The 28,000-nt window shown below is 50.3% G+C and overlaps 1 protein-coding gene across 2 annotated transcripts; it reads right to left on the bottom strand.

The window, feature by feature from the left end:
* Positions 1-99: 99 nt before the first annotated feature.
* Positions 100-27,995, bottom strand: PHF12 (PHD finger protein 12). Of its 2 annotated transcripts, XM_015296078.4 has the most exons (15): positions 27,592-27,995; positions 27,136-27,317; positions 15,022-15,094; positions 13,126-13,513; positions 12,425-12,545; positions 11,340-11,472; positions 10,479-10,643; positions 9,640-9,801; positions 7,802-8,618; positions 6,129-6,251; positions 4,648-4,791; positions 2,810-2,908; positions 2,223-2,305; positions 1,580-1,718; positions 100-1,295 (listed from the first exon to the last, which is right to left on the bottom strand). In XM_015296078.4, exons 1-15 carry the CDS (start codon positions 27,655-27,657, stop codon positions 961-963), a joined length of 3,030 nt encoding a protein of 1,009 aa, XP_015151564.1. In that variant the 5' UTR covers positions 27,658-27,995; the 3' UTR covers positions 100-960. The 2 variants fall into 2 exon arrangements, with proteins under 2 accessions (XP_015151564.1, XP_015151565.1); XM_015296079.4 differs by lacking the exon at positions 4,648-4,791.
* Between the last annotated feature and the right edge of the window lie 5 nt (positions 27,996-28,000).

The raw sequence follows: 28,000 nt of genomic DNA on the forward strand, positions 1-28,000 counted from the left end.
GACAGGGAGAGCTCCAGGTCACGCGAGCCCTTTGGGGGTGCAGCATTCCCCCCCCCAGCCCCCCATCCTGCTGACAGAGCGACACAGACAGGCAGAAAACAATGTGAACTTTTTTTTTTTTTTTTTATATACAGAATACAGGAAAGTTTCTGTAAAGTCTAAAACGTTACAATTACTCTGTACAGTGGAGCTAGCTGGCCTGCTGGGGGGGGGGGTGGCATATAAACAAAAGAGACAGAGGGGGGTTACGACGAACGAGCTGCTACAATAGACAAGTCGGGGGACGTCATACCACATGTAGCACTGTACACAGCTTTAAAACATTGAAAATGCCATCACTGATGTATTTACACAGAATCCAACACTTTTCCTTATTCGAAATAATAATAATAATAATAAAAAAACAAAACAAAACAAAAGAGGATGGACACCAGGAAAAGAAGTCGTTTCTCACTGCCCAATACACAGTAGCTACTGTAGTGCAACCAGAGCGGGGAGGGGTGGGAAACGTAACTGTGGGAAGAAGAGCGCTTCTTTACATTAAATAAAACAATGATATTGTATAGATTTGCTGTATGAAAACTGTATTTCTCTTTTTAATATAAAACTATTGTCACTGGCACAAAATAGAACAAGTTTCTGATTATTTTACAACTGCGTGGGTACGATCTGGCAGAGAGAGTCCTCGGGTCAGACGCCCCTCGCTCCGACGCGTGCTGCTCTCGCTGCAGTTTTCCTTTTAAAATGAAATGTATAGTACAAATATATGTGCAAATGCCCCTAAAACTTGAGCAAAAAAAGGAAAATTAAAAAAAGTTAAACGTTCTTCATTTCATGCAAATGGCGTGTGGACAGTCTCTGGGCTGACATAGAAAATTCCCACCTCGGGTTTGTACAGTTTTGCATTGCAAAGAGTCTGAGGGCGTTTCCTTATCTCCTAAGCTCCCTTCCTCCAAATTCCTAGGGAACGGAGTTGGAGCGCAGCACGGGCACCTGGTGGGGTTTCAGAGAGAGCTTCTCCTCCAAGTCCATGTCCTGTACTAAGGCAGTGTCCCCCTTGGGCTGTTTGGTCGCAAATTCGGTAATGCTGAAAACGAACTGCAGGCAGCCCAGCTTGATGTAACTGCCGTGGTGGAGCAGAGCCGTCCCCTCCCAGCCAGCCCCGCTGCCCCCTATCAAGCTGGAGCTGCTGGCTTTGCAGTTGCAGGGCTTCCGATGCTGCCCCTGTGCCTGCGAATTCATCACGGCGGCTTCTCCGTGCGGCTCCTCTTCCTGCTTCCTGCTTTTGTGTCGCTCTGGAAAAGAAAAAGCACGTCAGGTTGGGGCAGCCTGAGGCAGGAGCTCGTTTCAGCCCATTGCGGCTGCTGCTGGGGTGCTCCAGGAGCAAACCCTCCAGCCTGGCGGCACTTCAGCAGCAGATGGAAGAGTCCCAGGGCAGCCCCAAGAGGTGTCCCATCGTCCCCAGGGGGACGCGGGCGCATCCGTCTCAGCAGCCAGGCAAGAGGCAGCTGAGCAGAGGGGAACAGGACCTCCGATGGGCCCCCACGGCACGACAGGGCTGGGCTGGGAGGACACTCACTTATCACACTCTGCACTTTGGCAACAATACTGCTGGGAGGAGTGGGAGCCATCTTCTCCGAGAAGTCACACGAGTAGAGAACGTTGTCCACCGTCGTCCCGTGCTCGCTGTAGTTCAACAGCTCGTAATGTTTCGTGTTCTGAGCGAGGAGAAGAAGGAACCGATCACACACAACCCCCTCCCTGCCTACTGCTGTTGATGGTTAAACAGGAACGGATCTCCAGTGGCACCTCTATGGGCAGCCTGCTCTGTTTACTTCATGAGCAAACTCCTCTCCGGGCTGCAGTTAAGGGGCAGCTCTCTGTTTGCACTAAAATTTTAGTTAAATATCAGCTGGGTCAAATAGGATCGAACCATTTCTGTGCTATTTTCTTTCCCTGGGCGCCAGCAGTGACAGTGCTCACTTGTGGTCAGTCTTTGTCCACGAGCACTCAGCTCAGAGCAACCATGCTGGCAGAGCTCCGTGCTTCAGAAAGGGGTTTGACACAAAACGCTGACGCAGCCTCCATGGAGCGAAACCATTCACAGCTCTGGCTCCTACTTTGCAGTCCCATAAAGGAGCACCGCACAAAGGCAACCTGCTGCCTGTATCTCCAGCTCCCACTGCCATGCATGCCAAGCAAAGAAAGGCTCGGGCTCTCACCTCATCGTAGAATATGCAGGCGTGTTTGCCGGACACGTAGTTACAGTGACCATAGCTTGTAAGGCACACATCCATATCGGCTCCTGCCAACGGGGAGGACAAAAATGCTCAGTTCGTTTCAGAAAGGGGGAAAAAAAGAACCGCCAGGCAGCAGAGAACAACAGACAGAATTAAACTTCAATTAGCAAAACAACAGGGGAGCAACTGCCTTTGTCCGCACTCCCAGGCCTGCATGAATAATGCTGCGATAAGCCACGAACAAAGTTTCAGTGGGGGAAGGGAGAGCGAGCTGCTGCACAGGCAGGAGGGCTGAGCAGCATTTAGGTGTTACCGGGCCATCCCAGAGTGCCAAAGGGACGCGAGCAGCGAGAAACAAAACCCGCAAGCAAACCTTAATTCTTCCCTCTGCTGAGAGCCATGTTACACGGGCACAGCCCTGCAGCAAAAGTCCTGCTGCAGGGGGGACTTCTGTGTTTCTGTTAGTGAGGAGTCCCAGCAGCAGCACTCACCTCCCATTGGAACACACGGGGAGGGCCAGGGAGAGCCACCCTGAATGTAGGAGGTGATGCTGGGGAAAAGCCACTCACCTGTCCCAATGTAGAGGGTTCGATAGCACATATTGACTGCACCCCCCAAGCCCATCAGAGGGTAGAACACTGCCCGGGCTTGCACTTCCTTTCTTTGCGCTGCAAGATAAAGAGAAAGCACTTGAACAATGTTATCAGCTCCACGGGCTGCTTGATGCCAGCAGAGAGCACAGATCCGAGGGGGGACGCAGTCAGCTTTCGCCTCAGCTCCAGCTCTGCGACCCTCCAGGACCGTTTGTGGATAAGGCATCTTATCAGTAGGGAGGATCGTTCTTCCCAGTAACACAGAGAAGCCATGCAACTGCAGAGCACGCATAGCACAGCCATGCTGAGAACAGGAGCTCACTACACCCAGCTTCTTTCTTCATCTCTCCCACTTTGGGTAATGAGATTCGTGCCTTGCTGGCAAAGCACCGCTTACAGAAAGTGCTGCTGGTGAACATCACCAACGTCACAGCTCCGCTTCTGGAGAAGCTGCAGGAAAGGCACAGGTTGAGCAGCCTTGTCCAGGGATTAACCCCATTCCCAGCACGGACTGACGTACTGAGAGCACTGCTTCACCCCCAGGTCAGTCCCTGCAGCAGTTTCCTGGCAGCCAGGTTCAAATCATTCTCACACACACCCGCGTTAACTGGGCAGCAAATCATTTTCTGTGGAACAGATATCAAACTGCAGGCCACGCAGGGCTGTCAGGATTTCAGCAGCTGTCTCTTGGAGATAAGCCCTTTATACGCACAGAGCCTCTTCTAACACCACATCTGCAGGCCAGTTTTATGCCAAGAGTGTGAAATCAAAGAGCAGAACACGAGGATTATGAGACTGCTTGCAGAGTCACCTATGTCAGGAACAACGGCCACACTGAGTGGCATCCCTGGACGTGCAGCACTCGGCACAGTTGAAATGTGCAGCTTGCCACCTCAGCACGAGTCCTTTCAGCTGTCTGGCTCTGCTGACTCAACAGTGCTCACAAAAGGTTGGAGATCTACTGTCAGTAATGCTGAACTGTCAGCTGGATGCATCCATCCTGTCCAGAAAGGGCCGTGGGTTAAGACAGCATCAATCTGCCTGTTGGGAGGCAGAGTGCTGAAGAATTTCCAGGAGTTGGTTGGTTCAGAGCAGCACAGGAAAGCAGCTCTGATCACAGCCTGGTGCCGTATCCTACAGCAGTGCTCAAAAGATGATCAACAAAGTACTCAGAAAGCAGTGTGATGCTACAGCAGCAAGTAAGCAGGCAAGCACAGAGCTTCAGAAGAAGGTTACTCATGCCAGCAGGCTTCCAAAGACCTTATCTGGGATATTCAGCCCCAGACCTAGCAGAGGGGGAGCAGACAACTGCTCCCACAACTAGGCCGTCCTCTTAGTGCTTGAAAGCAGATCAAATTGAACGACTGCATGCAGAGGAACAGGAAGCCACGCTCCCCGTGCAGCTTGTGGTGTTAGTAATGCTGAAACCCACGATCAGAGCTGAACTCAGGCCTGTGGAGATTATCACATGTTTATCTGAGACATGTTTCTCTTGCCCATCTCAAAGATGGGGAGAGGAGAACGGAACTTTCCCATCTTGTGCGAAGATGAGTAACACATAACATCACTAAAGATCTTCAGAAAACCAGAAGGCTCACTGACACATTACTGAAGGTATTTTCACTGCATAACAAGTTAGCAGAGGGACCTGGAATTGTCCCTGGCCAGCAGATATCCAGAGAAGGAAACACAAAGAAAGAAAGGCAGCATCAAGCAGATACCAAAGGAAGAGTGAAGATCTCCTTCAAGGAACAGGCAAAAGTGCCAGAAGGGTAAGGCTCAACATAACCCAGCTATTCTAGGACTGCTCTTACCTTCAATGTGGTTTGCCACAGGAGATTGCTGATGGGCACTGACACTGCTTGCTAGAGACTGAGCTTTGGAAGGAAAGAGCTGATGTATTCTCTGCAAGGCCAGAAACTTGATCAGCTGCTCATCCAGCATATTTATCTCAATCTCTGTTAACAAACAAAAAGCAATTAGTAAAGTTATTCATGGAAAGGTGCCATCTGAGCTGCAGTGGATTTAACAGTCCTGCTTTCAGACTTGCCATTTGCTTCAACAGCAAGGATCAACATCATCTGCAGCATGAAGAACGTCACATACAGGTGGTCTCTTACTTCTCATGTGAGCAGTATGTGGAGAGTGTCAGCTATGGCTGCAAAGCTGCAACGGAGGCAGCAAGCAGAAGTTCAGGGCTCAGAAATTCAGGGCAACAAGGACTGCTAGGTTGAAAATCTGCTGTTTCAGCTCAGAAGCAATAAGGCTGTGGGGGCAGACATTGCCCCCTTGGGCAGTGGGTTGGCTCCTTCTCCTGAAGCTTCGTTATCTAGTCATAAAGTCCTTGCACTGCAGCAGTAACCACCTCTGAAGCAGCTATATGCTCATTCCTGAGTCACATGCTTTCACAGCAGGGTCAATTAACCAAAACAAGGTAATTCAGACAGGATTATTAACAAGCTCTAAAGCAGATCTTTTGCTGATAGCTTTGAAGTATTTCTAGTTGTAAAGCCCTACGGAGAGCTGCCTTCTGGTAGCAAAAACAGGCTGGCTAACCTGTTTCCAAGTTTTCTTGGCACCAGCAACAGTTAAAACAGCAAGCAGAAGAAGCAGAGACACAACAGCCTTTCCTGGGGGCAGAGGGGTGGTCTGGCTGAGCTAAGCAGCTGGGATTCACCCCATGAAAAGAGGTGGAAACGCCAGAAAGGCTCCATTTGAGAAACAGGCACTGGCAACAGCCTGCCTCGCTGTACCAGGGATGACTGCTGGTTAGCAATCTCTTCCTCCTGAGGTCACTGCACTAAGATATGGCAATTCTTGCCAAGTGCAACAAAAGGCAAACAAAAACGACGCCGGTCCAGGAGAAGACCAACAGAAGCAGGAATCAATCAGGAAATGAGCAGAGCTGGTAAAGCATCACGACTCGGTGACTGCTCAGCTACAAGGTGTGGAGGATCTGGGCTCTGTGCACGTTGGGAACACCTCTGGAGCACAGCTAGCACCACAACACGGCAGGGCTGCAGGTTCCTGCATGTGAATTCCACCTGGAAGGAAGCCCAGGCAATAGCATTCTGATTGTTCCTCAGAAAAGCTTCAGGCAGAAACCCTCCATTGGCCTCGCTGCCTTGGCAACGCTACAAGTAGGGAAATATGTGACACGTTTAAGGTAATATATATCCTGCCCCTCCCTCACCTGACTGCAACCCTTCCTTATCTGTGGAACTTCCTTAAGCAGAGAAAATGCCCAGGAAGCAAACACACAGTGCTAGCAGAGACTGAGAAACCAAATACTCACCGCCATCCATAAATGCTTTCAGGGAACTGGTGAGGTCCAACATAGCTGCAGAGTTTGAAGTGAGCGATGAGGGTAGAGTTAAAGCGCTTCCTATGGATAAGGTGCTGGGGCTGACCTTACCATCTACAGGGAAAATGGTGCAGAGAAGATATGTCACCACGACGTCCGTGAGACACGTGCCCAGCCCTCGGGCTGCTCCTGGCTTCCATGCTGCTCTGAGTGACTAATTCTGCACAGAGCCATGCTTTGAAATGGGCCCCAATTAGAGACCACAAGCTTTCTGCCCCTCACACGAAGGTCAGTGTGTGCCTGGACCACAGCACCGGCCCTCAGCCTCTGTCTCCTTCAGTTCTGGAGGAATTCTGCACTTAAAAAAACCTGAGCCCCCTTCTCCCCCATCAAAGAAGCAATGAGAGACAGAAGCGATGTCGTTCTACAGACACTGGACGATAAGCACTGAGCCCCCAGAGCTGAAACAGCTTGCTAAACCTTGCAGCACTTTGCTAAGCAGCTTGTTTTTAATGCGTGTTCAGACCTGGACACGTTTACCTCAACCTTTTGATTTCTGTGCAATTACCAACCCCGGGGTGCGGCTCACTGCTAAGAATGTGACAGTCAGGGGCAGAACTCATCATTCACAACATCACCCTGCAGCACCTAAAGGCCTCCCAGCCTTGCATTTCCAAGCAGGGCACAGACCAGCAGCCCCAGAGCGACTGTGTTGGTTCAGCAATAGGCAGGGAGGCCAGCTGCTCTGGGAGCTGCTCCCAGGCACAAGCTGAAGCTCGGAAGTTACTCAAGAGGAATTTTAAGAACAATAAGAAGATGCTCTGCCTCCGTTGCACTCCACCCAAAGCCACACCGAGCAGCTACAGCTGCAAGGAGAGCAGTGACAGGCAGCTCTGCTGCTTGCTTCAAAGCCAACCTGCACAAAGGATCCGACGGTGTGAGCGTTGAGCTGGTAGGGGAGAGGCAAAAGGAAAGTGAAAGCTTCTTCTGGCAAAAATGGAGGAATTAAGAGCAGTTACTCTCATACCCTCGGCTCCCCATGTTTTTCAGTCGGTATTTTTACACTGATGAATGGGTTTGTGCCCTTTAACATCAAGATTTTAGGGTAGAACCCAGGACAGAGTGGTGAACCTAGTTCATAGCTACCCTGTGTGAGCAGAGTGGCAGGGGCTAAAGCACACTACAGCTTCTTCCCAAGTCACATTCCCGCAGATCAGAGCTGTGCAGCTGCAGACTTAGTATGAGGGGGGGAACAGAGCCATCATCAGAACACAAAGCAGAGCATCAGAAGGGTGAGAGGTGTTTGGGAAAATCCTGTCTGGCAATCCAAGCAGCGCTTTAAAACCAACAGGCAGTTTTATAGCAGCATTGGAGCAGACCGCTGTCAGAGCAGGGAGGCAGCAGCCCGGGGATTGGAATCTACTGCTGTTTCCCAGAGCTCAACTACCGATCCACTGCCTTGATGCTGGGGACAGAACTCTGCTCTCAGGTACACACATCCCAGTTCCTGCGAAGGAACCTAAGACAGGGGAGGACTTAAGAACCTTCTCCCTGCTCTCCATGGAAAGCCAAACTCCCCCTTCAATGAGAGCCTGTGGGTGCAGAAACAGCACTCAGCTGAACGCCTCCCACCCTGGGGCCAAGATCAGCTGCTGGGCACTTACCTGAAGGTGGTGCTGGTGAACAGAATCTGTTTGCGGATCCAACAGCCGAGATCCCATCTCCTGCAGCCTGGGGAGGGGTGAGAGCCCTGGTGGCAGTCAGAGGAGAGCCCATGGATCGCAGGTCTGCTGACAGCGGCGGCCCTATCTGCGTCTGCACGTTCTTCCTTTGCAAAGTGCTGGTGGTCTCCAGGCTGGCACAGGAGCTCGATATGGAAGTAGGCATACTTGTGACTGGCACAGAACCCCTTTGTGCACAAGAAACGGGTCCTCCTACGTTCTCCGTTTTGACAATGGTTCCAATGGTGTGATTCAGAAGTCCACAAGTCGCTGGGGGCGTGAGGGGCCTGGGCCACGTTTGCCGATGAGACAAAACAGGTATTGTGTTACCAGCTCCAATCAGCCTCTGGGAGTCAGTCAACTGTGCTGAAGGTTCGGATGAAACGCCATAGAAATGAGGACCATTTACTTTAACGTCAGAGGCCGTCGGCCCATTCGAAGTCCCGCAAGAAGACACCTTCTTGGATTTATCCAGACAGGAGCTGCAGTTGACATCTTCCTGTGACAAAGTCTGCTGGGATTGTGAGGAACTCAAGGAATTCTGGGTGGTAATCCCTGAGGTGCAGGATGACATGGAATAGAGGGAAGGTGTGGGTGCCTTGTCAGCTGCCTGGTAAGGGTTGGCGAGCGTGCCGTCTGCCACAATAACAGGCTTAATATCAGCCTTCTCTGTTTGTTCAGAGTCCCAAAGCGAAGTCATCTGCTTAGCAGATAAATGTTTCAATATGCTGCACTGGAGCGCAACAACACTACAGAGCCACTGGGAGGAAGGGAGAAAAAACAACCACACGTTAGCTCTGCAGGCAGACCGTGCTCCAAAGCTCCACCACCCAATTGCTCAGCTGGCTCAAAGGGATCCAGCTGCACAGCACCCAGCATCTGCTCTGGGCTCGTCTAATGCCAGGAGAAGGCTCTGGATGTGCACTGCTCATCTCTACGCAGTGGTCAGCACACAGAGGAGCTGAGATGACAGGAGGGGGAAGGCAGCAGGCAGCTCTTCGCTCCCAAACCTTTCCCTCTCTCCGCATTGAAAGTGTTGCAAATTCTTCAGCTAGTTACATTCACGTTTTCCACTAACATAGGGCTTCTCTCCAAACAAAACCCTTTAGCTTACTCCATAGTACGCTGGAAAGAAATACTGATTTAACTCATGCTAAAGGCAGTCACCTGCCAAAGCAGGAGATGAGAGCATCTTCTCTTCTACACCTGGCTGAAGATGACTTCCTCAAAGTTTTAAGCCTCGTGGCCAGCGTGCACACAACATGTACAAGAACCCAGCCTGAGCTATCAGGACTTGGGCTGCATGCCTTCGCATCATGGAGTCCAGCAAGAAATTTCCTACAAGATTTAAACACTCATTTGAGCTTGATTTAAAAATCTTCGGTTATCAGCAATAAAATGCAGCCCAGTCGTGTGACATTAACACACACGCCAACGTGTCAGAGAGCAGCCTTACATAATCAAATCGGAAAGTTATGTCCTCTCAGCCAGGAAATAAAAATGACATCTAGACAGAAAGCCCTCAGTGACACTGTTAAGACCAGAGGAATATTTCAGCACTTTCCTGAAGTGTCAGATGAGGAGGCTTTACATTTCACCTGGAAAACCAAAATGAAGTTTTAATGGGCAAGGGGTGTCACGGAGAAGACAAGCTATCACCTTCAGAAATACGATTTTGAGGCTGGTTTCCCTGACAACTGCTCTGATGGCAACTGAAAGGGAAAAAGATTGTTGTACCAAAGCAACTACAGACAGAGTCTAAGCATTTTGACTTCATTTACCTCCTGTTGTTCTGTCTGGCTGGCTAAGTGCTCAGTGTTCAAAAGGTGCTTCTGCAAGGGTTCCTCAGGGATCCCGTTACAGATCAGCTCGCCATCTCTAATTGCTGCAGGCGCAAGTAACGGGGGTGGAAGCCGGTATTGGGACTTTATAGCATCAGGAACCTACATTGGAGAGAAAGAAGATCACACATGAGAACAATTACTCAAGAATGACTTGTTAAATTAAGTGCCTAACCAGCACAGCGCTTTGTGTTTGGTGTTTTCTGACCCAAAGGAATCCTGCAGACAATACATTAGAAGTTTCAAGTACTGAGTACTTGAAATTGATGCAGCTATGCTGAAATTAATAGGTTTCATTCCCTCAGGTCAGGCATGACTTCAGCATAACATAGTGGCTCCAGCACAAGAAAACCGTGCAAAGAAAAGGCAAGGAAAAAAAAAAAGGGAAGCATTTAAGACAGCCACGTGTTATTTTTCAGGCATTCTGGGAGAAGTGTTCGTTGGGGTTCAGCAGGGAACACAGTGCAGCCCAGATTCTGACTCTGGGGCCACCTTGGGTTGGTTTTATATTGTACTTAATATGCCTGTGTTATATTTAAAGGTTCACTTCTCTCAGTTGAGCATCACCGGTGCTGGAAAAATAGAGCTTCTTAAACCCTATATGCAGTGAAAATAACTTCCCTGACTGCTGACTTCAGACATCTCACCTACACATTCGTTCAGTCCCCACCTCCTTCTCCTGCCCCAACAAGGCTATCCCTATGGGGCATGCTGGTTTCCCTTCCAAACTAACATGCGTACACGGGGAGTTTCACCAACACCTACTTGTTGACACTCACCTTCAAACCCTTTCTCTTCACTGACTGAAGAACTCTGCGATTCGGAGGATGTTTCTTATGGATTCGGTTTAAGAAATCCACTTTGACAACATGCTGAGATATGGTGTCCTGGAACCGGTCAAATACTCGGCACCGATTACTCAGGGTCAAGTTCTTCTGGTTCAGCTGGGTGATCAGATAATGCCACAGTAGTTAGGGATCTGCAGGGCACTAAGGCACCCTAAGAATGTCATAACGCCTCGCAGCACTGGCAGTACAGCATCAGCTCTGCTTTATGCTATTTGCTTCCTGCAGCACTAACCGTTTCTGTTAAAGGGCACATTGCTGGAGGTGAATACAAAAGCACTCAGAGGCCTACTAAGCAGCATCAGTGCTCTCAGAAGCAGTTTCTCTGGGCACAAGCCCTTTGTTCCAGCCCCCTGTTTCCTGAGTATTTAGTCTCAAGCACAACGCTTTGCCACAAATGGAAGTGCCCATGTGGAATGAAAGTTTTTTGGGTTAAACATGCAAAGAATGACTTCCCCTATTTGTAGCACTGTGCTGCTTTGTACCACAGTTCTGGAAGCTCATCTAGATCTTAAGGAGTCCAGTCTGAAAACCAGACAAACTGCCAGTGAGTCACACTCTGAGCTGTCGGCTTCAGTTACAGGAAGGAGTTCCCCCATCTTTATATTTTATTGCAGAGAGCAGCATCATATTCCTTTGGAGAGCACGTTGCTTGCAGCAGGAGCTTTACAAGCGTTACAGGGAGCAATAAGAGCTCAGAAGCTGTTTTACATGTGTTGTACTTTGTCCTTTAATGGACCTGCCAGGTTCCATTCCAGCATCCGGTTACCATACTGCAATCATAGTCCTGCTTACCACCACGTGTTCTATGTGATTTGGGCACATCCATCTACCCAGAGGCATGGCAGTAAGAGGTGGCTCCAGACAATCCATGTGGAACAGGAGTGGGCAATAATCACACTGAATTAGAGGTGCCACTCTGCAACTCCTGCAACGAGAGAGCCACATCTCATTTCCCATGCAGAACTGAGAGTATAAAGTGAACGTGCAGGGCAAGCTTGGCTAACCACATCAGCTTATCTTTCCCCACCAAATCCCACATGCTATGTTACTTGCATCTAAAATTAAGCTCCAGGTTTGTAACTTGATCTGTATGGACATTCTGCAAGACCCACTCGAGGTGAAAGGACTTGCCCAAACACATGAGGGTTTCTTGGTCCTTTGGCAGGAGATGCTGGTGCTGGAAAGCAGCAAGCACCTGTCCAGATCCACGTATGCAACTTCTCAAGCTGATCTTATGCAGTGGTTATAAGTGGCTTTGTTTAGAGCAAGACTTAAAAGATCAGAAGGAAATCTCAGGCTATTACATTTTTTTTCCAGAAAACTCACTCTGACTGGGTTCCTAAAGTACTTTTTTGGTTCCGCTGACATTTTGTGTAGGGATATATCTGTGTGTTTTTTTCTGCAGTCATAAACACAGCAGTACTTTAAACTAGTTTTAAGATTTACCATTGCAGCACAATACTCCTGTTTGCCTTGGGCTTATAGCTCTCTCTGTATATTTCTATTTCCTAAAGGTCACCTCTTCACATCCTTTCTTTATGAACCATAAACAAACATCTCCGCTTTCCAAACCACCATCGCTTTAGATTTTTTTCTAAGTAGAAAAATAGAGAAGGCAAGATGGCTCAATCTCTTCAGGCTACACTTTAAAACCTTTACAGCCATGCAATAATGCAGAAGCCATGGCTACACTTGTCGTTAAGCACCTGCTATTTAGCAAAGGTTATTATTCCCTTATTTGCATAGAAGATCGTAAGAAAGTCAAGAAGGAAAATGGGAAGATAAGAGGTTGGTCACTTTTTTTTTTTTCCAGGAAGACCTTTGCTCCCATGAAGGGTGCAGTTACACCAAACAGCTTCCCTGGAAGAGTTAGGTACCTGTTGCATGTGAAGCAGACTTTGACCGGCAAGGGAACCAAACCATTGTGGTCTAACTCGTGTTGTGCTTTCTTGACGTTCTTTCCTGTGGTTTCTTCCTTTCTCCTCCTCTTGCTAGTACCTGAAAGAAAATTAAAAAAAAAAAAAGCCTGGGTTACCCACACAGCAGAGATTTGCTTCCTGGTAGATACGTATAATCAGCTCAGGAAGAAGCAAACAGAAAAGCCAAAAAGGAGCTGCTTAAGTAGCCCTTATCAACCACTAAATCTAGATTTAAGTGACAGAGATTGGCTCTAAAGGTAGGCATACTCCAAAGCTTAATGTATAGGGAGTCACTGAAACAATTAAATCATTACTTGATAAAGTTATCATACCCAGAGTTAAAATCAAGCAAGGGGACAATTGGAAAATTCTTCAGATTGATGATCTAGACTCAGTTGAATGCAGAAAGAATCCATTCCAATGCTGGTGGAGCTACTGGCAGCATTTCCACATGCTGGGGAACCAGAGGACACCTACTGCTGCAGTTAGATGAGGGCTGCTGGACAGCTGGATGAGGACCAAGGACAGCAGAACACCTTTTGCTTTCACCAGAATCACTGAAGTCCCAACCACCAAGGAGTGGAAAGGGAAAAAAGGCAAGATGGCAGCAGGACGCAACTGTAGACACCTCCACCAACACTGGGCAACCCGTTGCTCACCTGGAAGTGCTGTGGTGCAGGTCAATTCATTCGGCAGCTGGAACTGCGTTGGGTTCCTTTCCATGGCAGCAGCAATAAGAAGCTCAAAGGGTCGCTTCAGCTGGGGCTGCCCACAGTCCATTTCTGCAATGGCAGAGTCATCATCCACGTCAATTATGTCCTCATCGACATCATTCTGCTCTGAGTTGGGGGTCTCGGTGCTGGCATTGGATGTGGGAGTGCCAGGCCGGCTTGCTCTCCTTTCCAAGATCCTGGCATGCGCATTAGCCCTGATGCTGCTGCTAGACCTGTCCAACAGGTCTGCGTCACTGGTTGGGGAGGTGGTCCTTTTCCCAGTTTTGTCCACCAATCCATTTACCTGCCCCAGCTCTTTCTTCTGTTCTCGCTTCTGCACGACATGAATAGGCAGGCTTATCATGGAGGCCACAAACAAAGCACATCAACCTTGACAAACAAGCAACCGAAGACAAACAGCATCTGAAAAAGCTTGAGCCACTTACTACAACTTCACCTGTGAAGTCACTAAAGCTTTGACCTAGCAAAAGCAATTTGATTGCAGATGACAAAAACATACAGATGACAAAGCAGCTGAAGGGAACACCAAGCACAGGGAAGAAAATGAGCATCTCCCTCTCCTCTCAGGACAGCTGTACTTGAGCCCAGATCAGGCCAACGTTTCACAGCATCTAGTCCTAAGTACCTCTCTGATCAGACAACTCTGTTTACTCTGCTAGCCAACACCGAATCTCCACGGTAGGTCATTCATTGCCGATGCAGTCTATTAACCTTGGCAGTGCATCCAAACTCGTTACAGAATAAGAAGGTCAGCTGGAGAATACAAGCACAACATAAAAAACACTCTGCTATCGCCTGACACCAGGACTCATGAACAAGGTGGGCAGAGAGAACTGCAGCAGAGGAAAACAATACACTGCCATCACTGAGAGGTCCGTTCTGCAAGGAGGGGCAGCTGCATGGCCGAGTACCATATGTGCCTGCCAGCACCCATCTACTCCATCATTATGAAATGGTCTGCAAAAGGAGAGATTTTTAATACAGAGGAGTCTTTTCATTGGTGCCGTGCTTTTGAAATTTATATTAATGTTATTTCATTTGTGACCTTCTTCTTTGCTGTCAGCAGATGCCTGAGCAGTACCCTGGAAACATACCAAGGGAATCGCTTCGGTAACAAAAAAAAATCTGTTTTGGGTGTCACTTCAAGAGAACAACTGCTAGATAGTTCAGCAGAGCTCCTAAACCCTCTGTTACGCAGCCTCACGTAGTCACAGCGATAAGATGTTTACATTGTGCAAGACAGTTTCCTGGACAAAGAGTACCAAGGCAAAGAAGACAAGCCACAATCTTGCTCAGTCATCTCCCCATCCTGATCAACAGCCCAGGAAATCACAGCTCGCTGTGATTTCACCCTCTGCTGATGTGCAATTGCTGTGAAGTCACATTTCTAAAAAAAACAAAAAACAAAACCCCACACACATTAACCACAATCACAACCCTGATGCTAAAGCTGCGTTAACAGGAATCCTGCCGTACCTGCAGGCAACTCACCTCCTCCAGCATGGGAGCCCTTCCCTTCGTGCCTCAGTTCTCCCTCCTCTCCGTAAAGGGAGAAAAGGAAAGCAGTTTAAAAGGCACAGCCTGACACAAACAGGTCGGGTGCTTCAGTTTTGTGGTTCTTGGTAACAATATTAGAACTATCAGGATGGTCTCAATACACTTCGGTTTTCTCGAAGCCTTTTCTAAACAAAGCTCTACATAACTACGAGCGTAAAGAGCAACTCTGGCACTATGTATGTTGAGATGAAGGGGAGAGGAGATGGAACAAGCGTGGACAGCTGAGAGGCAGAGAGCACACTTCTCTCCCACAAGAGGCTTTACCTTTCGGCGCACGGTGCAGCGGTGACACATCCACTCCCCTGGAGGCAGCATTTCCTCGCTGAGCGGAGGGTTGCTGCAAGAGAAACACAAAGCAATGCTTTACTGTTATTTCTGGAACATCTCATCTCCACGTAGCCCGAGTCAGGGCAGCTCTGTCACCAGTGACGTTTGCCTTCCATGACATCCATTTCATCTCCACCGTGCAGAACGCTCCAGAAGTTCAGCCTTAGTATTGAAGAGCAAAGGGAAATGGACACTTATTTCTGTGCCACACATACACCTCCCCCCTAGCCCCAACGCCTCCTTTAACTTGATGCTTCTCACATGCTCCATGCCTGGGCACACCAACTTGATGGTGGGAACCACCCCTCACCTTAAGACAGTCCAAATACTCTCAGAAGTGTCGCCACACACAGCTTGCCTCGCCCATGAAACACAAGATGCATCCTACTCATATGGACTTGTACTTACTATAAAAACAGCATCACGTCAAAAGGACATTCTCATCAAAGCAAATTGAATGAAGGAGGACTATTTTGAGAATTTTTTTTCCCCCACTTAAAGGCAGAGCAGCATATGTTGGATGCTACACTTCCCTTACAAATCCTACTAGCTCGAGTACTTTCCAACACCTCTTTATCGTTAAGTTCTGTTATTTCAGCAAACTGCTGACTGCTGCAAGAGAAACATCCACGCTGTCAGATAAACAGCTAGTTACCATGCAGCATGGCTTTAAGATATACTTCTAAAAGCTCTGCCTATCGATGCTGGAGATAAAGACACAAAGTCTGCTAAGCACGTTTACCCCCCGTGCCAAACACAGATGCACTCTCGCAGGGCCTGGCTGCTCCCTTTCTCTACATCAGCAGCAATGACGTGGAATCGTTGAATTGTTTGAGCTGGAAGGGATTTTTAAAAGCAATCTGGTCCAACCCCCCCTGCAGCTGGGTCACAGGGTGATTGCTGCGTGGCTGCATGGGCATGGAGCTCACCGACCGGCCCTGCTAAGAAGCCAGGCAAGCACAGGCAGACAGCTTGCAGCTTCCTTAGCACAGGGGAATCACGCAGGGTGTTTCAGCCTGGGCTTCCAAGCCTGAGCTAAAAAAACAAACATGCTTCTTTTGTTTAGACAAAGTCCCAACGCTGTGCACGCCGCTGCTCCAACAAAGGTGCCGCAGCCACCGTGGGGTGCGCTCAGCCCTGCAGTGCTTTGCTGGAGGCCTGAGGGAAGAACGCCGCCAGGACGGAGCTGGTAACGACCTCAGCACGGTGGTGTCAGGCTCATGGGAGCTCTGCGGAGCCAACACATCTGGCAGCCATTTTGAGGAGCAGGGTTGCAGAGGCCTCAATGTTCTGGGCGCTCCAGAAAGGCAGCGCTCCGTGGATACGCAGCAACATACCTGCAGCTTATGTTTCTCATTTCCTGGAGGGCTTGGATGAACAAGAGAGCAGGCTCTAGACGACAGCACCAAAGCCCCGACTACCAACTGCTTCCCAGGAAGCCTCAAATGTCTGCCCCAAACTAATCTTCTGCTGATAGGAGCGAGGAGAGGGGTTGGGAGGAGCGGAACCAACCATCTCCAGGTGCTTAGCGCAGCCTCGGCCCCAAGTTGGGCATGGGAACAGCTCAGGCTTAATCCTGCTCAAAAAAAGACCCCTTCGGTCTGCACTACAGCCAGCACGGATCCTCCTGGCCCACTCCCTCCCAGCACCCCAGGGACCAGGAACCCGCAGATTTTGGTTTATTCCTGGTGGGTCTGTGCCTCTGAAGCCGCCGCCGAGCGTGCCCCGACGGCTGGGAACACGCCTGCCCTGTCCCAGCGCCGTGCCAGCCAGCCACGCGCTGCCAGAGCCTCGGGGCATTGGTTTTAACTGTTACCTTCACCTTACATATTTTATAACGAAACAAATTAATACCGCAGCAAACCTCCGGAGGTGCCTAGAAGAGTTAGGAGGGGTTTCTTCCTAAACGTGCAAGCTATCGGGGATGTTTTCTTAACATTTGAGCTATCTGCTCAACAGCCGCGGGATCCTACGTACACACTGATGTTAAATACAGCTCTCACAAAGCAGCATTTAAGGGAATGCTCCTTCCCAAAGGGTTGGGAAAGATGAGCGTCAGTGCAGCAGCGAGGCTGGAGCTCCCTGCTTCACCCCCCAAGTTTTTGTGCTCGCTGTCAAGGCCTGACTGCCACGGCACTGCATTAAAAGAGCGATTCTGCTTCTCCTGGTTAATGAACTGTTCATCAAGGCAGCTCGCTGCACTAACAAAGACTGATGAATGCTGCACCCGGACTGCCGGCCCCTCCGCACGGAAAGAGCATTTCCTGCGTCTTAACATCAAGCCAAGGAAGCGCTGAAGAATGCCGTTTTAATTGACTAGTTATGACCACATTCCTCAACCTCTTACCGTAAGCGTTAAGAGAAAGTCGTTTTTAAATCCCAGCAAGGCATTTGGTCTTCACAACCAAGGTAAGGAGCCGTGCTTTGGCAGGAGGAGCACGGGGCTGCTTTCCCCCCAGCCTTCAGGCGTTCATTAGCATGCAGCCCTCCAGCCGCTGCAGCCTGCTGCCAGCAGGACCTGAGCCGTGCAGCACCAACGTGATCTCCGGTTCCAGCACATCTCCTGGAAGCACACATCGCTCTGCTGCACAAGCCTGCCAAACCTGCCTTCTGGAAAGCTTCCTGTTGTTGTTGTCGTTGTCGTCATTGTGGCCCAATGCTCCTTTACCTGCAGGGTTTGGTGCGACCCGAATCAAATCCACCCAGAGGACAAATGCGCTCCTGAATTTAACACAGAGACAGCTCCAAAACAACAGAGTGACTTTCAAAGTTAACAGCCACGCAAACAACTGCAAGAACAACTCCTGCAAAGCCTCTGGAAATGAAAGGAGATGTTGATCGTCACAGATTCCAAAGGCACTACGGCGATACCCAACTGCCTAACACCAGTCTAATGGCTTTATGGGAAGAGCTAAGTGGCATCTCTCAAAATTCAGATCAGGTTTCTGTTGCCAAGGCTTGCCCTTATGAACTTTTAGGTTCACTGTGATGCAGAGCTTCACAAATAACATTTAACTGGCTGTGATGGAATCAAAAATCTTCAGGAGTCATCTGCGCACTGGGAGTTTTTAATCCAGCAAACAATAGCACGAAGCCACTCTGCTTTTTAATTTCACACTCTGCAGCTCTCATAGATCAGATGCCCGTTGTTAGCCTAAACCCCATAATTACTCTTTACTTTGCTGACCTCCATAAATAAGTAAACAAATGCTCAAAGAATGGCACCTTCTTCAGCACAAACCCGGCTCAGCTCTCAAAGGAAGCAGTTAGCAGCTAACCAGGAGCTATTTCCACGTGGCATTCCTGGTGGCCATCTCGCCTGCAGGCGAGCTGACAGCTCTGGGGATGGGCAGCTCCGGGGTAATGGCAGCAGGAAGATGACCTGGTGTCTGGTGGAGCCTTCTTCGGTAAATTCTCTTCGATTTCAGTTGTTTTCAGCAAAAATCTTGTAATTACCTCACCAGGACTCAATGACAGGCTTACAAGGAAGGATGTCAGTTACGTTTGCCAGTAAGACAGAGGAAGAAACATCCGGCTCTGCTGTTGGATCCTATTTATCCCAGTGATGGATAGAGGTACAGCTGTTCCACTGGCTTCATAAAGAACAAGGCTCCCTGGCTTCCCACAGCAGGGCCTCAATGGCAGCCGTAACGAAAACAAACCAGGAAACCAACTGCACTGTCCGCACATTACAAGTGACCCATTGAGAAACAGAGAAAGTTGCATCATTTACACATCCAGTTCTTTGAAACAGCGTTACCGAGCCCGAATTACACGCTTCTGCTCACAGCTGCTCCAAAGCCCTGCTGAAGGACACCTGGAACACGGTGCCTGGAGCCTCTGCTGCAGGCAGAAACCACAGCGCAGGCAGCAGCTGCAGCCTGGTGAAGGTTCTTCCGTGCTGCAACTCTCTCACCTTCCTGCTGCAAGCCTTGGCTCAAAGAGCTCACTATTTTCTGTGAAGATGGAAGCAAGACTTATCCTAAAGGTAATTATTAGGAACGCCGACAGCTCTCCCCTCCATTCTGGTAACCGGGACGGCTCCTCAGCACAGATGGACCAGTGAAGTTCTACAGCAAGTTCTTCAAACTCCATCTGCTCATTAAAATGGACATCCCGATGCTCAGAGTACAAGCAGAGATGCTGCTGATGAACACAAGCACCGAAGCAGGGACCACCAAACTTCAGATAAGCTCAGCACAGCCCTCCAGTGACCTCTAAGCGTGACCTGATCACATCCAGACTGATGGTTTTGGAATTTTCTGGACTCCAGTAGGCTCACGTACTGCATATGCTATACCCACTTACAGCCAGCACTGCAGTCCACGTTAATGGCCGAGCATCAGCTGCTGTACTTTCATCTGTAGAACAGATTCCCCTCCCCAGAGGAAACGAGTGGAAAAAAGCTTAACAGCAGTCAGCGTTCGGTTTGTTTACTCTGAAGTCAAAGTCTTGAACGTGCATATATAAAGGCAGGGAGATGTTTGGACATCCAGCAGGGAGAGCTGGACATCTCTGACAGGTCAGCATGTGATTACTTTGGCTGCCACTCAGTAAGGAGGAGAACAGAAATGGCCGTTTCACACGACACCAATCATCCCATCATCTGCAACAGTGCCTCTGCTCAGCACACACCTTTCAAACAGAGTTAGAAATAAGGGCCGAGCAACAGACAGAGAACAGAGGCAGGATTAAAACACCGTGATATAGCCGGATGGAGAGAAGCAAGATGCAAGCAAGGGAAGATAAAGGTGTGCCAACATCTCTATGTCACCAGGTATGCTACATCCCAATGCAGCATTCATTGCACACTTCTTTCTCCCTCCTACATACAGTGAAGTGCAGCTTTCTGTCTCAGACCTGACAATCAGGAGCGCCCAATAAAGCGGTTAAGCTGCAGGTAAACACGTGATCCCCTGATGTAACTGCCTGCTTCTATTCATAGGAAGAACCCAGCCTGGAGACCAGTCCCCAGGCAAGCCATTAGTTATTACTCTCATTAACTTTTTCCTACTGTTAAAGGAAGAAGAGGTTTTCAAGATACTGGATTTCCATATCCAACAGTATATATCCAATAGAAATAAATGTGATTGAAGGAAACCCGTGCCCTCCAGTCATCTGCCTCTGTTTGCTGTTGTTTTGTTGCTAAATTAGCTCGGCTGCTTTTGAATTCTGTGATCTGGGGCATACCTGCAAGTGAACTGCCTGGCTTTGTATTTCTATTCAGAAGTCAATAGGAAGACTTGTTGACTTTGGAAAATTTGGGTCACACTCTGAAATTCAGACATTTTGCACATCCCGATTCCACCCCATGCACCACTCCTCGCGCCTGTGCTGCAGACAATGGTAACAATAGCCTGAATTCAATGGCCACATTCATCATTAAGTGTTCAGATCTCTATAGCACCATCTTCTTAACAGATTAGAAGTCATCTTCTCAAAGCAGGATGACACATAGGGAAGCAACAGGGAAAAGAAACAGGGCTAAGGAACAACACGGCTCTAGTGAGAGCCAGTTCACCCAATTTTGTCTCGAAAGAACAATAAATGAAGAGACAGCTCTGCTGACAGAAATGAAAACACGGGTTTGAGGTTCCTGAAAGGTGAACGCATTCAGCCCTAGCGATACTGAGTGTGTTCAAAGGAGAGGGGCTGAAAGGACGGAAGCAATAAGGTGGCAAAGAGACCAAGAGCAGAGAAAGCAGCACATCAGAGGAAGCTGAGACACAGACCATAAAAGCAGAAATATGAATTCAGTTTCACACAGGCACAAGCGAGGTATAATTCCGACACCCACGTGTGGGCTAGGCTTTCCCAAGAACGCTGGGGAGGAAAGGGAAACGAAGAGCAACACAGACATCCCTCCACTTCCAGCCCCCCAAAAAACCCTGAGAGGGGGCATAAATCCCTTCTGCCTTTCCTGATCACCTTCACATCCTGCTCCTGTTGCTATTCTAGCCTCAGATCTCCGGGAAGCTCACGTGATGCCTGCCCCAAGTCAGTGGCTGTAGGCAGGTGTTTCACACCAATCACTCCCCCTTGCCAGGAATTCAGCATGGGGTTTTCAGCCTGCCAAATTGCATCCTCAGGCCACTGCTTTCTGCGGGGTTCAAAGTCTGTAATCTCCAGCTCCATCTAGTTTACTTCAAGTGACTCGTGCAGAGCAGACGTCAGCAGAAAGAGGTTAGTGCTGGGTTTGGCTCTGCGTTCCCCCCAGCTGCCCCGAGACGCTTTTTGTGCTGGAGATCTGACACACCGACTGCAAGAATGATTTATAGCATCCCTTCCCTTCTTCATTTTTGACTCTAGGAAGCGTTTACTCCACACCCTAAGAGGGCATGGAACCACCTGACTACTGACACCGGTCAGCTCCTTCATTAAAGGGAAGGTGCTACACTGTTTTTACTCAGCTTACACAGACACTGCAGCCTTCCTTCCAACAGCTGGGCAGGCACTGAGCTGCTGTGGGGCTGCATGCACTGTGCACTGCCTGCTCCTCTGACCACGTTGTAACATCCCAAGGTTCGCCAGTAACTCCACGTGGCAAGATATTGAATCCAGCACTCCGTATCCCTAGAACAAAGCCATGTTATGTTCTGAGATACATTAGCATTTTCTGAAGTCCAAGCTTACTTCCTGAGTGGCTTAAAAAAAAAAGCAACACAACAGGTAGTCGCTCTCACATGTGATTTATATTCCAACAAGCAGCATTCCCGGAAGGCTCAGACTTTGCAACACTTGCCTTCAGGAAGATACATCTCTTTCCTGTAAGTAACTGCTTTCTTCCCAGTGGATTCCAGCTCCTTGCTACCCACCTGACCACTAACAGGGCTCCAGAGCACAGGAAAGGCTCCAGGCCCTGCCGGGTACCACTGAGTCAGCGTGGAATCAACACAGCTTAACATCCACACCTGCAGATCCCCATTTCCTACCCCATCTAAAGCAGCTCTGTGAAATGGAGAGCAGTGAGAATTAGGAGAGCATTACACCACTTGGTGTACCACGCACAGTGGTCCTTCCATTCCCAGCTGTAAGACCTGCAGGCAGCTGTATAATCTTAACAGCACTGAGCTTGCATGCGATAAAAAGGCACAAGGCGAGCTAAATTAAGGTGAATATATTTACAGGATAGCACTAAGATCTCCATAACAAACAGTCATTAGCAGATTAGCATTATGAATCTAATCCAATTAAGAATTTCCTTTGCAAATGCCTAGAGGAGCTGGAATTCCTCTGGGAAGACCTTTCCATGTTTTCAAACGCTCCCGTGAGTCATGCCTGCAGGTCTGACATAGCAGGAGGAGCAGCTAACGAGGCCACGCGCACCGCTTCCCAATGAGCCACTGCCACCAGCACAGCTTTTTCAGGGCGACTCAAACCCCGACTCCAAAACAGCACGAAAACAAGAGTTCTCAGCTCCGTGAGTCCCAGCCAACGTAACAGAGGCACCTTCCCAGGCCAAGGGACAACACAGTGGAGAAGCTTCCTTATTCAAAGCCTCATACTGTGCCCTTTGGATTACGGATGTTCGACATAGCGCCGGGCTGTGCCCGAAGACAAAGCGTAAGCGAAGCAGTTAAACACCCCCCTGGCTGATATGGAGAGCATCCCCACGCTCTGCTGTGACCCACGATGGGATGGGAGCGCTGCTCTCCTGCCCACGCTGCAGAATGTGCTCACGCTCGGTTTAACACGGGCACACGCAGGCGAGAACTGTGATTTGCTGGTTGCAAAAAAAAATAATAATGAAGATTAGCTCACGAAGCTCTTATTATCAGTGGTTTCCTGGTGCCCTCAGCTTAAGGTCACACATTTAGCTTGACCTTATCTGGTTTTGCACCGAGAGATTTAGGACGAAAATAAGGAGAGCAGAAGATTTCATTGGTACAACTCTGCTTCAGAGAACTGCCAAGACCGATCATGTTACCACATCTGCAGGCACATGCGCAGTGACCCTCTGCACAGAGAAACCAGGCCAGAGCTACTGCTTCCTTCTGCTTTGGGATCCGGACTACAGTGGCCCCAACAGTACCGAAATACCACAAGCAGAGATGCACAATAAGCTGTTGGCTTTCCCCGCTCACCACTTTTCCTAGGGTGAAGTCAGCCTGCAGGGCAGCTTTCTGGCCATCCCACTGCTCCTTGCGGATCCTTTGGGCCTTTCAAAGCTTCACCTGAAAGCCTGAGGTGACCAAAGCACCACCTGAGGGGCGTGAATAGCAAAGACAATAGCCAGGCTAATGCTTTCCTCCTCAGCCCTCACACAGAATGGATATTTATGCAAAATCGCAGCTAGGCCAGATGCCAGGATAAGGCAGGACATTTTAGACTTGAATAAGGGAGGGAAAGAGTTACTAATGTCCGACAGTTAAACACAACTTTTTTCCATTCTACGTTCAAAGAGTTTAACTGATGTGACTCACAGAAAATATGCACGACTCAGGCTAGCTGAGCTTCGTGTCTTCTCTCTGCAGCTCTGTTACTCCAGTTCTTCGACAACAGCACTTGGGAGAAGACTGCCAAAGTGGAGAGGAAAGGGAGCCAAACGCTCCAAATATAAGCACAAAGAGGCAAGTGCTGCAGAAAGGGCTTGCAGGACCCAGTGGGGACGCGGCGTATTTCTCCCAGAAGAGCCACAGGTGCAGCAAAGAGAAGCCCACCGCCGGACAGCATCGCTGCATGGCACTGTCTGCTCCCTGCGATGGGCAGCTGCTGGGGTTGGGGCAGCTCAGGTCACTCTGCCATGCTAGCAATGCTTCCACAGCAGCACATGGTCGTAACAGGGATGTGAACGGTGGTGCTCAGCTGGGCGAGAGGCTCTAAGAGGGCTCCTCCGCAGAGTGAGACTTGAAAAGAAGCACAACGCTGGGCTGTGTTATTCCCCTCCCCCTGTTGCTAACTAAACTTCTCCTCTCCCAGGGATCTTTCTAATCCTCTGCTGACGCTGTAATGAATTTGCAACATCACTCACTTTGCAAACAGGCCTAAGAAAATAAGGGGAACTTGAACAATCACACACGCAGGAGAAGGAGGAGGATATAGACGGTAATGAATAACAGAAGTAATGGAAAATAAAACCTTCTTTTCAAATGCGTGAAGATGGAACACAGGGGCCTGAGTTAAGACAACATCAGAATGAACATGCAGGCACTGCCCCGTGCCCCGAGCAGCAGGTTCCAGGCAAACAGCACAGCCAAAGCCAGACTTAAGAGCTAAAAAAAATAATCACATATTGTTTTTTAAGGGGAGGAAAAAACACTTTGGAAATTCAAAACCTGAAGACGATATCACCTGTCTGTGATACTAACCCAAAGGTGTTGAATCCGAAGGGGCCCAATATCCCTCCCAGCAGGGCCTGTGTCTGCAGCACCCTCTCACCAGTACCTCGAGTTCTACACCAAAGCAGCGACTCCGTGTTGTGAGAAGAGCTGAAACCCCAACAGCTCAACCAGGACGGCCCTTCCACCTCTAGGAGAGCAGCCATTCCCACCGTGCACAGACACAGCTCGTATTTCCCATCAGAGAGGCGTGATGCTATCAGACTTGGGAAGTTTGTGGGATTCTGAGCAAGTGGGTTCACACAGCACAGTGCCATGGAGCATCCTTTCTACATAGGCAGAAATGAAACTGCCCTGTGCACACTAAGCTGGGGTTGTCTCTGGGCTGACCACACCTTGATCTCTCCTTTTACTGACTGATTACAACTCCTTGGCCAATTAAATGCCCTCTTTTTTTTTCCCCCCTGCTTTATGGATAATAAATGCAACCTAGCACGAAAGCTTACAATAAATATTAAAAGAACAGTTAAGCTGCCAACACGATTCAGCCAGTATAGCTAAACTGCTATTCAAAATCACTTAAGCAAGCATTGCACTACAGCTGCTATTCTTTAAAGAAAAACAATAATTAAAACAAAACAAAAAAAAAAAAGCAGAAAGGAAGTTTCAAGTGCTGCCTTTATGCCTGAGTTTATATCCTGAACGGAAGTTTACTTTACACAAGATGTAGAAGGTGAAGGGAAGAAAACATGGATATAAAAGCCAAGCGTTGCTTCGAGACAACCTGGTTTGCTCCAAGGCCTCGACAGGGCCGGGGCTTCTGCTGCTCCTGAGTGCTCACCCACAGACAGCCCAACGAAGGGAACAATAAAAGCAAGGAGGAATAGCCAGAGCTGCACCTTCTGCTTCTGTCCTGAAGGGTGACTAGTTAGCCAAAGAATCTTTCTAATTGTCATGTAACCAACTTGAGTACAGCCAAACCTCTCTAGATGGCTGATTTACATGACCATTTCCCACTGGCTACAAGAATCTTGCCAAATTAAGTCATGAATCATAGCCAGATTTCACCGTGCACAGAGCGGACCCATTTACAGTTAGGATGAGCCAGGATTCGGAGTCAATTAAACTTTGCAGCGTTAGTCACAGCCCTTCCATCTGAAAACCCAAGTGTGAAGCCTCCGCAAGAGAAGGCTCGGGATGCATTCAACATCATCTGCAAGCCAACGCTCGAGTTTAAAGCAACTATACCTAACGTAAGAAAAAAGCCCTTAAATAAAAGCCCGCAGAGAAGGTCGGAGGGAAAAAAAAAGTCAGTGTCATTCTAGTAAATGCAGAGGATGTGCCCAACCACCAGCAGCACTTCCTCGGGGCAGGAGGGATGATGTCATGGCTGCTACAGCATTGTTGGGCTGGGCTGGCTGTGTGCTGCTAACGGGACACTCCCTGCACAACTGCGACCGACCACACGCTCAGCTCTGCCGGTATCAGCAATCAGTTTAAGAAGTGCTCAGAGACCTGCAATTAGCATAGAAACGCGGCATAACCACCGTGCAAAGAGGGGGGGGGGGGGAAAACAGGTAAAAAAAAAAAACCAACCCGAAAGAGACAGCTGTAATGGGGTAGCAAACAAAAAGCTCCAAAGCATGAAAGAGAGAAAGGAATGCGGTTAAAAAATCTCCCCTAAGGAAGAATAGTCGGTACGCCTGAGCTCCAGCTGTTTGACTCGCCCCGCTCCCTCCTCCACTCCATTATCCAACTCTGGCTGTGCTCATTTAACACAAACCCTCCGCCTGTGTCAACTGTTGAGCGGGCAGAACGGGCGCTGCGGCCCCCACTGCATCTCCTGGTGCAGAACGGAGGAGAACTCCGCTGCGGAAAGTTGAGGGCTGGCTTTGTGCTGCGTGCATGGGAAGGGCCGAGGTGAGGCCCCACAGCCCTCCCTGCTGCAGCCTCCACCGAACGGCGTCGCGACCGCCTCCGCGCGCACCTCCAGCTCCGGATTTGCATGCAAAAAGCTCTGCTTTTATCAACCAAGCTGCACAACTCCAAGCAAGAGGGCCCGGCTACCCCCGAAATTCACAGCGCTCGTTCCCCACGGATGAGATAAGCGCGTCTGTGGAGTCAGGAGGGAAGGAAAAAGGAGGGAAAGAAATAAGCCGAGCCGATTTTAAAAGTCCGGAGCCCCGGATCTCTGCAGGGAAGGTATTTTCACAATCGAGATACTCAGGAAGCGTTGCAAGGGTTTGGAAGTCACATATGCAGCCAAAATGGCGCTGAGAATAAAAATATAATTTAAAGGAAGGTCGCCATATTGTAAACAGTGAGGCAGGGAGACACAGAGACAGCAACCTCCATTATTCCCAGCAGCCGCTGCAGCACGGAAGCGCCGGGAAGGCCGGGCCCAGCGCAGGGCCGGCACTGCGAAAGCCCTCGAGGCTGAGACCGGGGGGGGCGGGGGGGGGGGGGGGGGGGGGATGTGTTTGGAGGAGAGAGGAGGGGAAGTCGGGCGCAGGCGGGGAGGAAGGCAGAGGGCAGACCGAAGCCTGGGTTCTCCTTTAGGCCTCTGGGCATAGAAAGAAAGGAGGGCCTGGGGTCAGCGCGCCCACGCCGTGAAGGCGTCCGGATGGGGTTTTAGGTGTGGATCGGTGGCTTTTAAAGGGGGAGGGGGGAGGGGGGCACGGAGCACAGCAGCTCCCCCGCTCCAAGGCAGGCGCTTAACGAGGGCCCCAACCGCAGGGACGCGGAGCCGGAGGGCGGGAGCACGGAGCCTTACCAGCACTGGAGGTGGAAAGCGGCGGGGCAGTGATCGCAGCACAGCAGGTCCCCTCCTTCCTTGCAGCTATCGCAGCTGTCGTGGTTAGTGGCCCTGCCACTTCTCCTGGGCTCCTTCTCAGGCCTCCTGCTCCTCTTCTCCCCATCTTCGCTCTTAGGGGGAGCCAGCAGGGCCTGGATTTGCTGCGGACACGCACACACACACAGAGGGCTCTGAGGGCCGCCCGCACTCTGACCCCCACCGCCCCCCACAGCGCACGGCTCGGTGGGGCCGGGATAAGGCCGAGCCCGCCCCGTCCGTGCCCGGGAGGGCCCCCACCGGGGATTGGGCGAGCGGCCGCACTTCCTTCTATGGCCACGGGGCTCGGGGCCGGGGGGGGGGGGGGGGGGGGGGGGGGGTGAAAGGAGGGGGTCCCCTCGCCATTTTGCAGCCCCACCGCCCCCGCCGCCCCCTCACCTCCATCAGCCCCCCGGAGGTGTCCAGGTCGTAGACGATCGTCTTCGTCTCCATCTTCTCCCACATTCATCCAGCCCGGGGGGAGCGGCCCCGAGAGACCCCCCCCCCACCCCACCGCGAGGGAGCGGACGGAGGGACGGGGAGCGGCGGCGGCGGCAGCGGCGGGAGCCCCACTCAGCGGCCTCGAGAGGGGAGCGAGGCGGAGCGGGCGGCGGCGAGGCCTAACCCACGGGCCGCTGCGCTGCTCGGCCGGGAGTCCTCCGCCTCCTGCCGCCGGGCCCGGGGGAGGCTGCGGGGGGCCCCGCGCCCGCTGCCATGCCGCGCACAGGAGGGCCGGGGCCGGCCCCGCTCCGCCGCCTCACGACGCCCGGCCCCGCACCGCTCAGGCGCCGCCGCGCTCTGCCGCTCT

Source organism: Gallus gallus, chromosome 19 (assembly GCF_016699485.2).
Source record: "Gallus gallus isolate bGalGal1 chromosome 19, bGalGal1.mat.broiler.GRCg7b, whole genome shotgun sequence".
Lineage (NCBI taxonomy): Eukaryota > Metazoa > Chordata > Aves > Galliformes > Phasianidae > Gallus > Gallus gallus.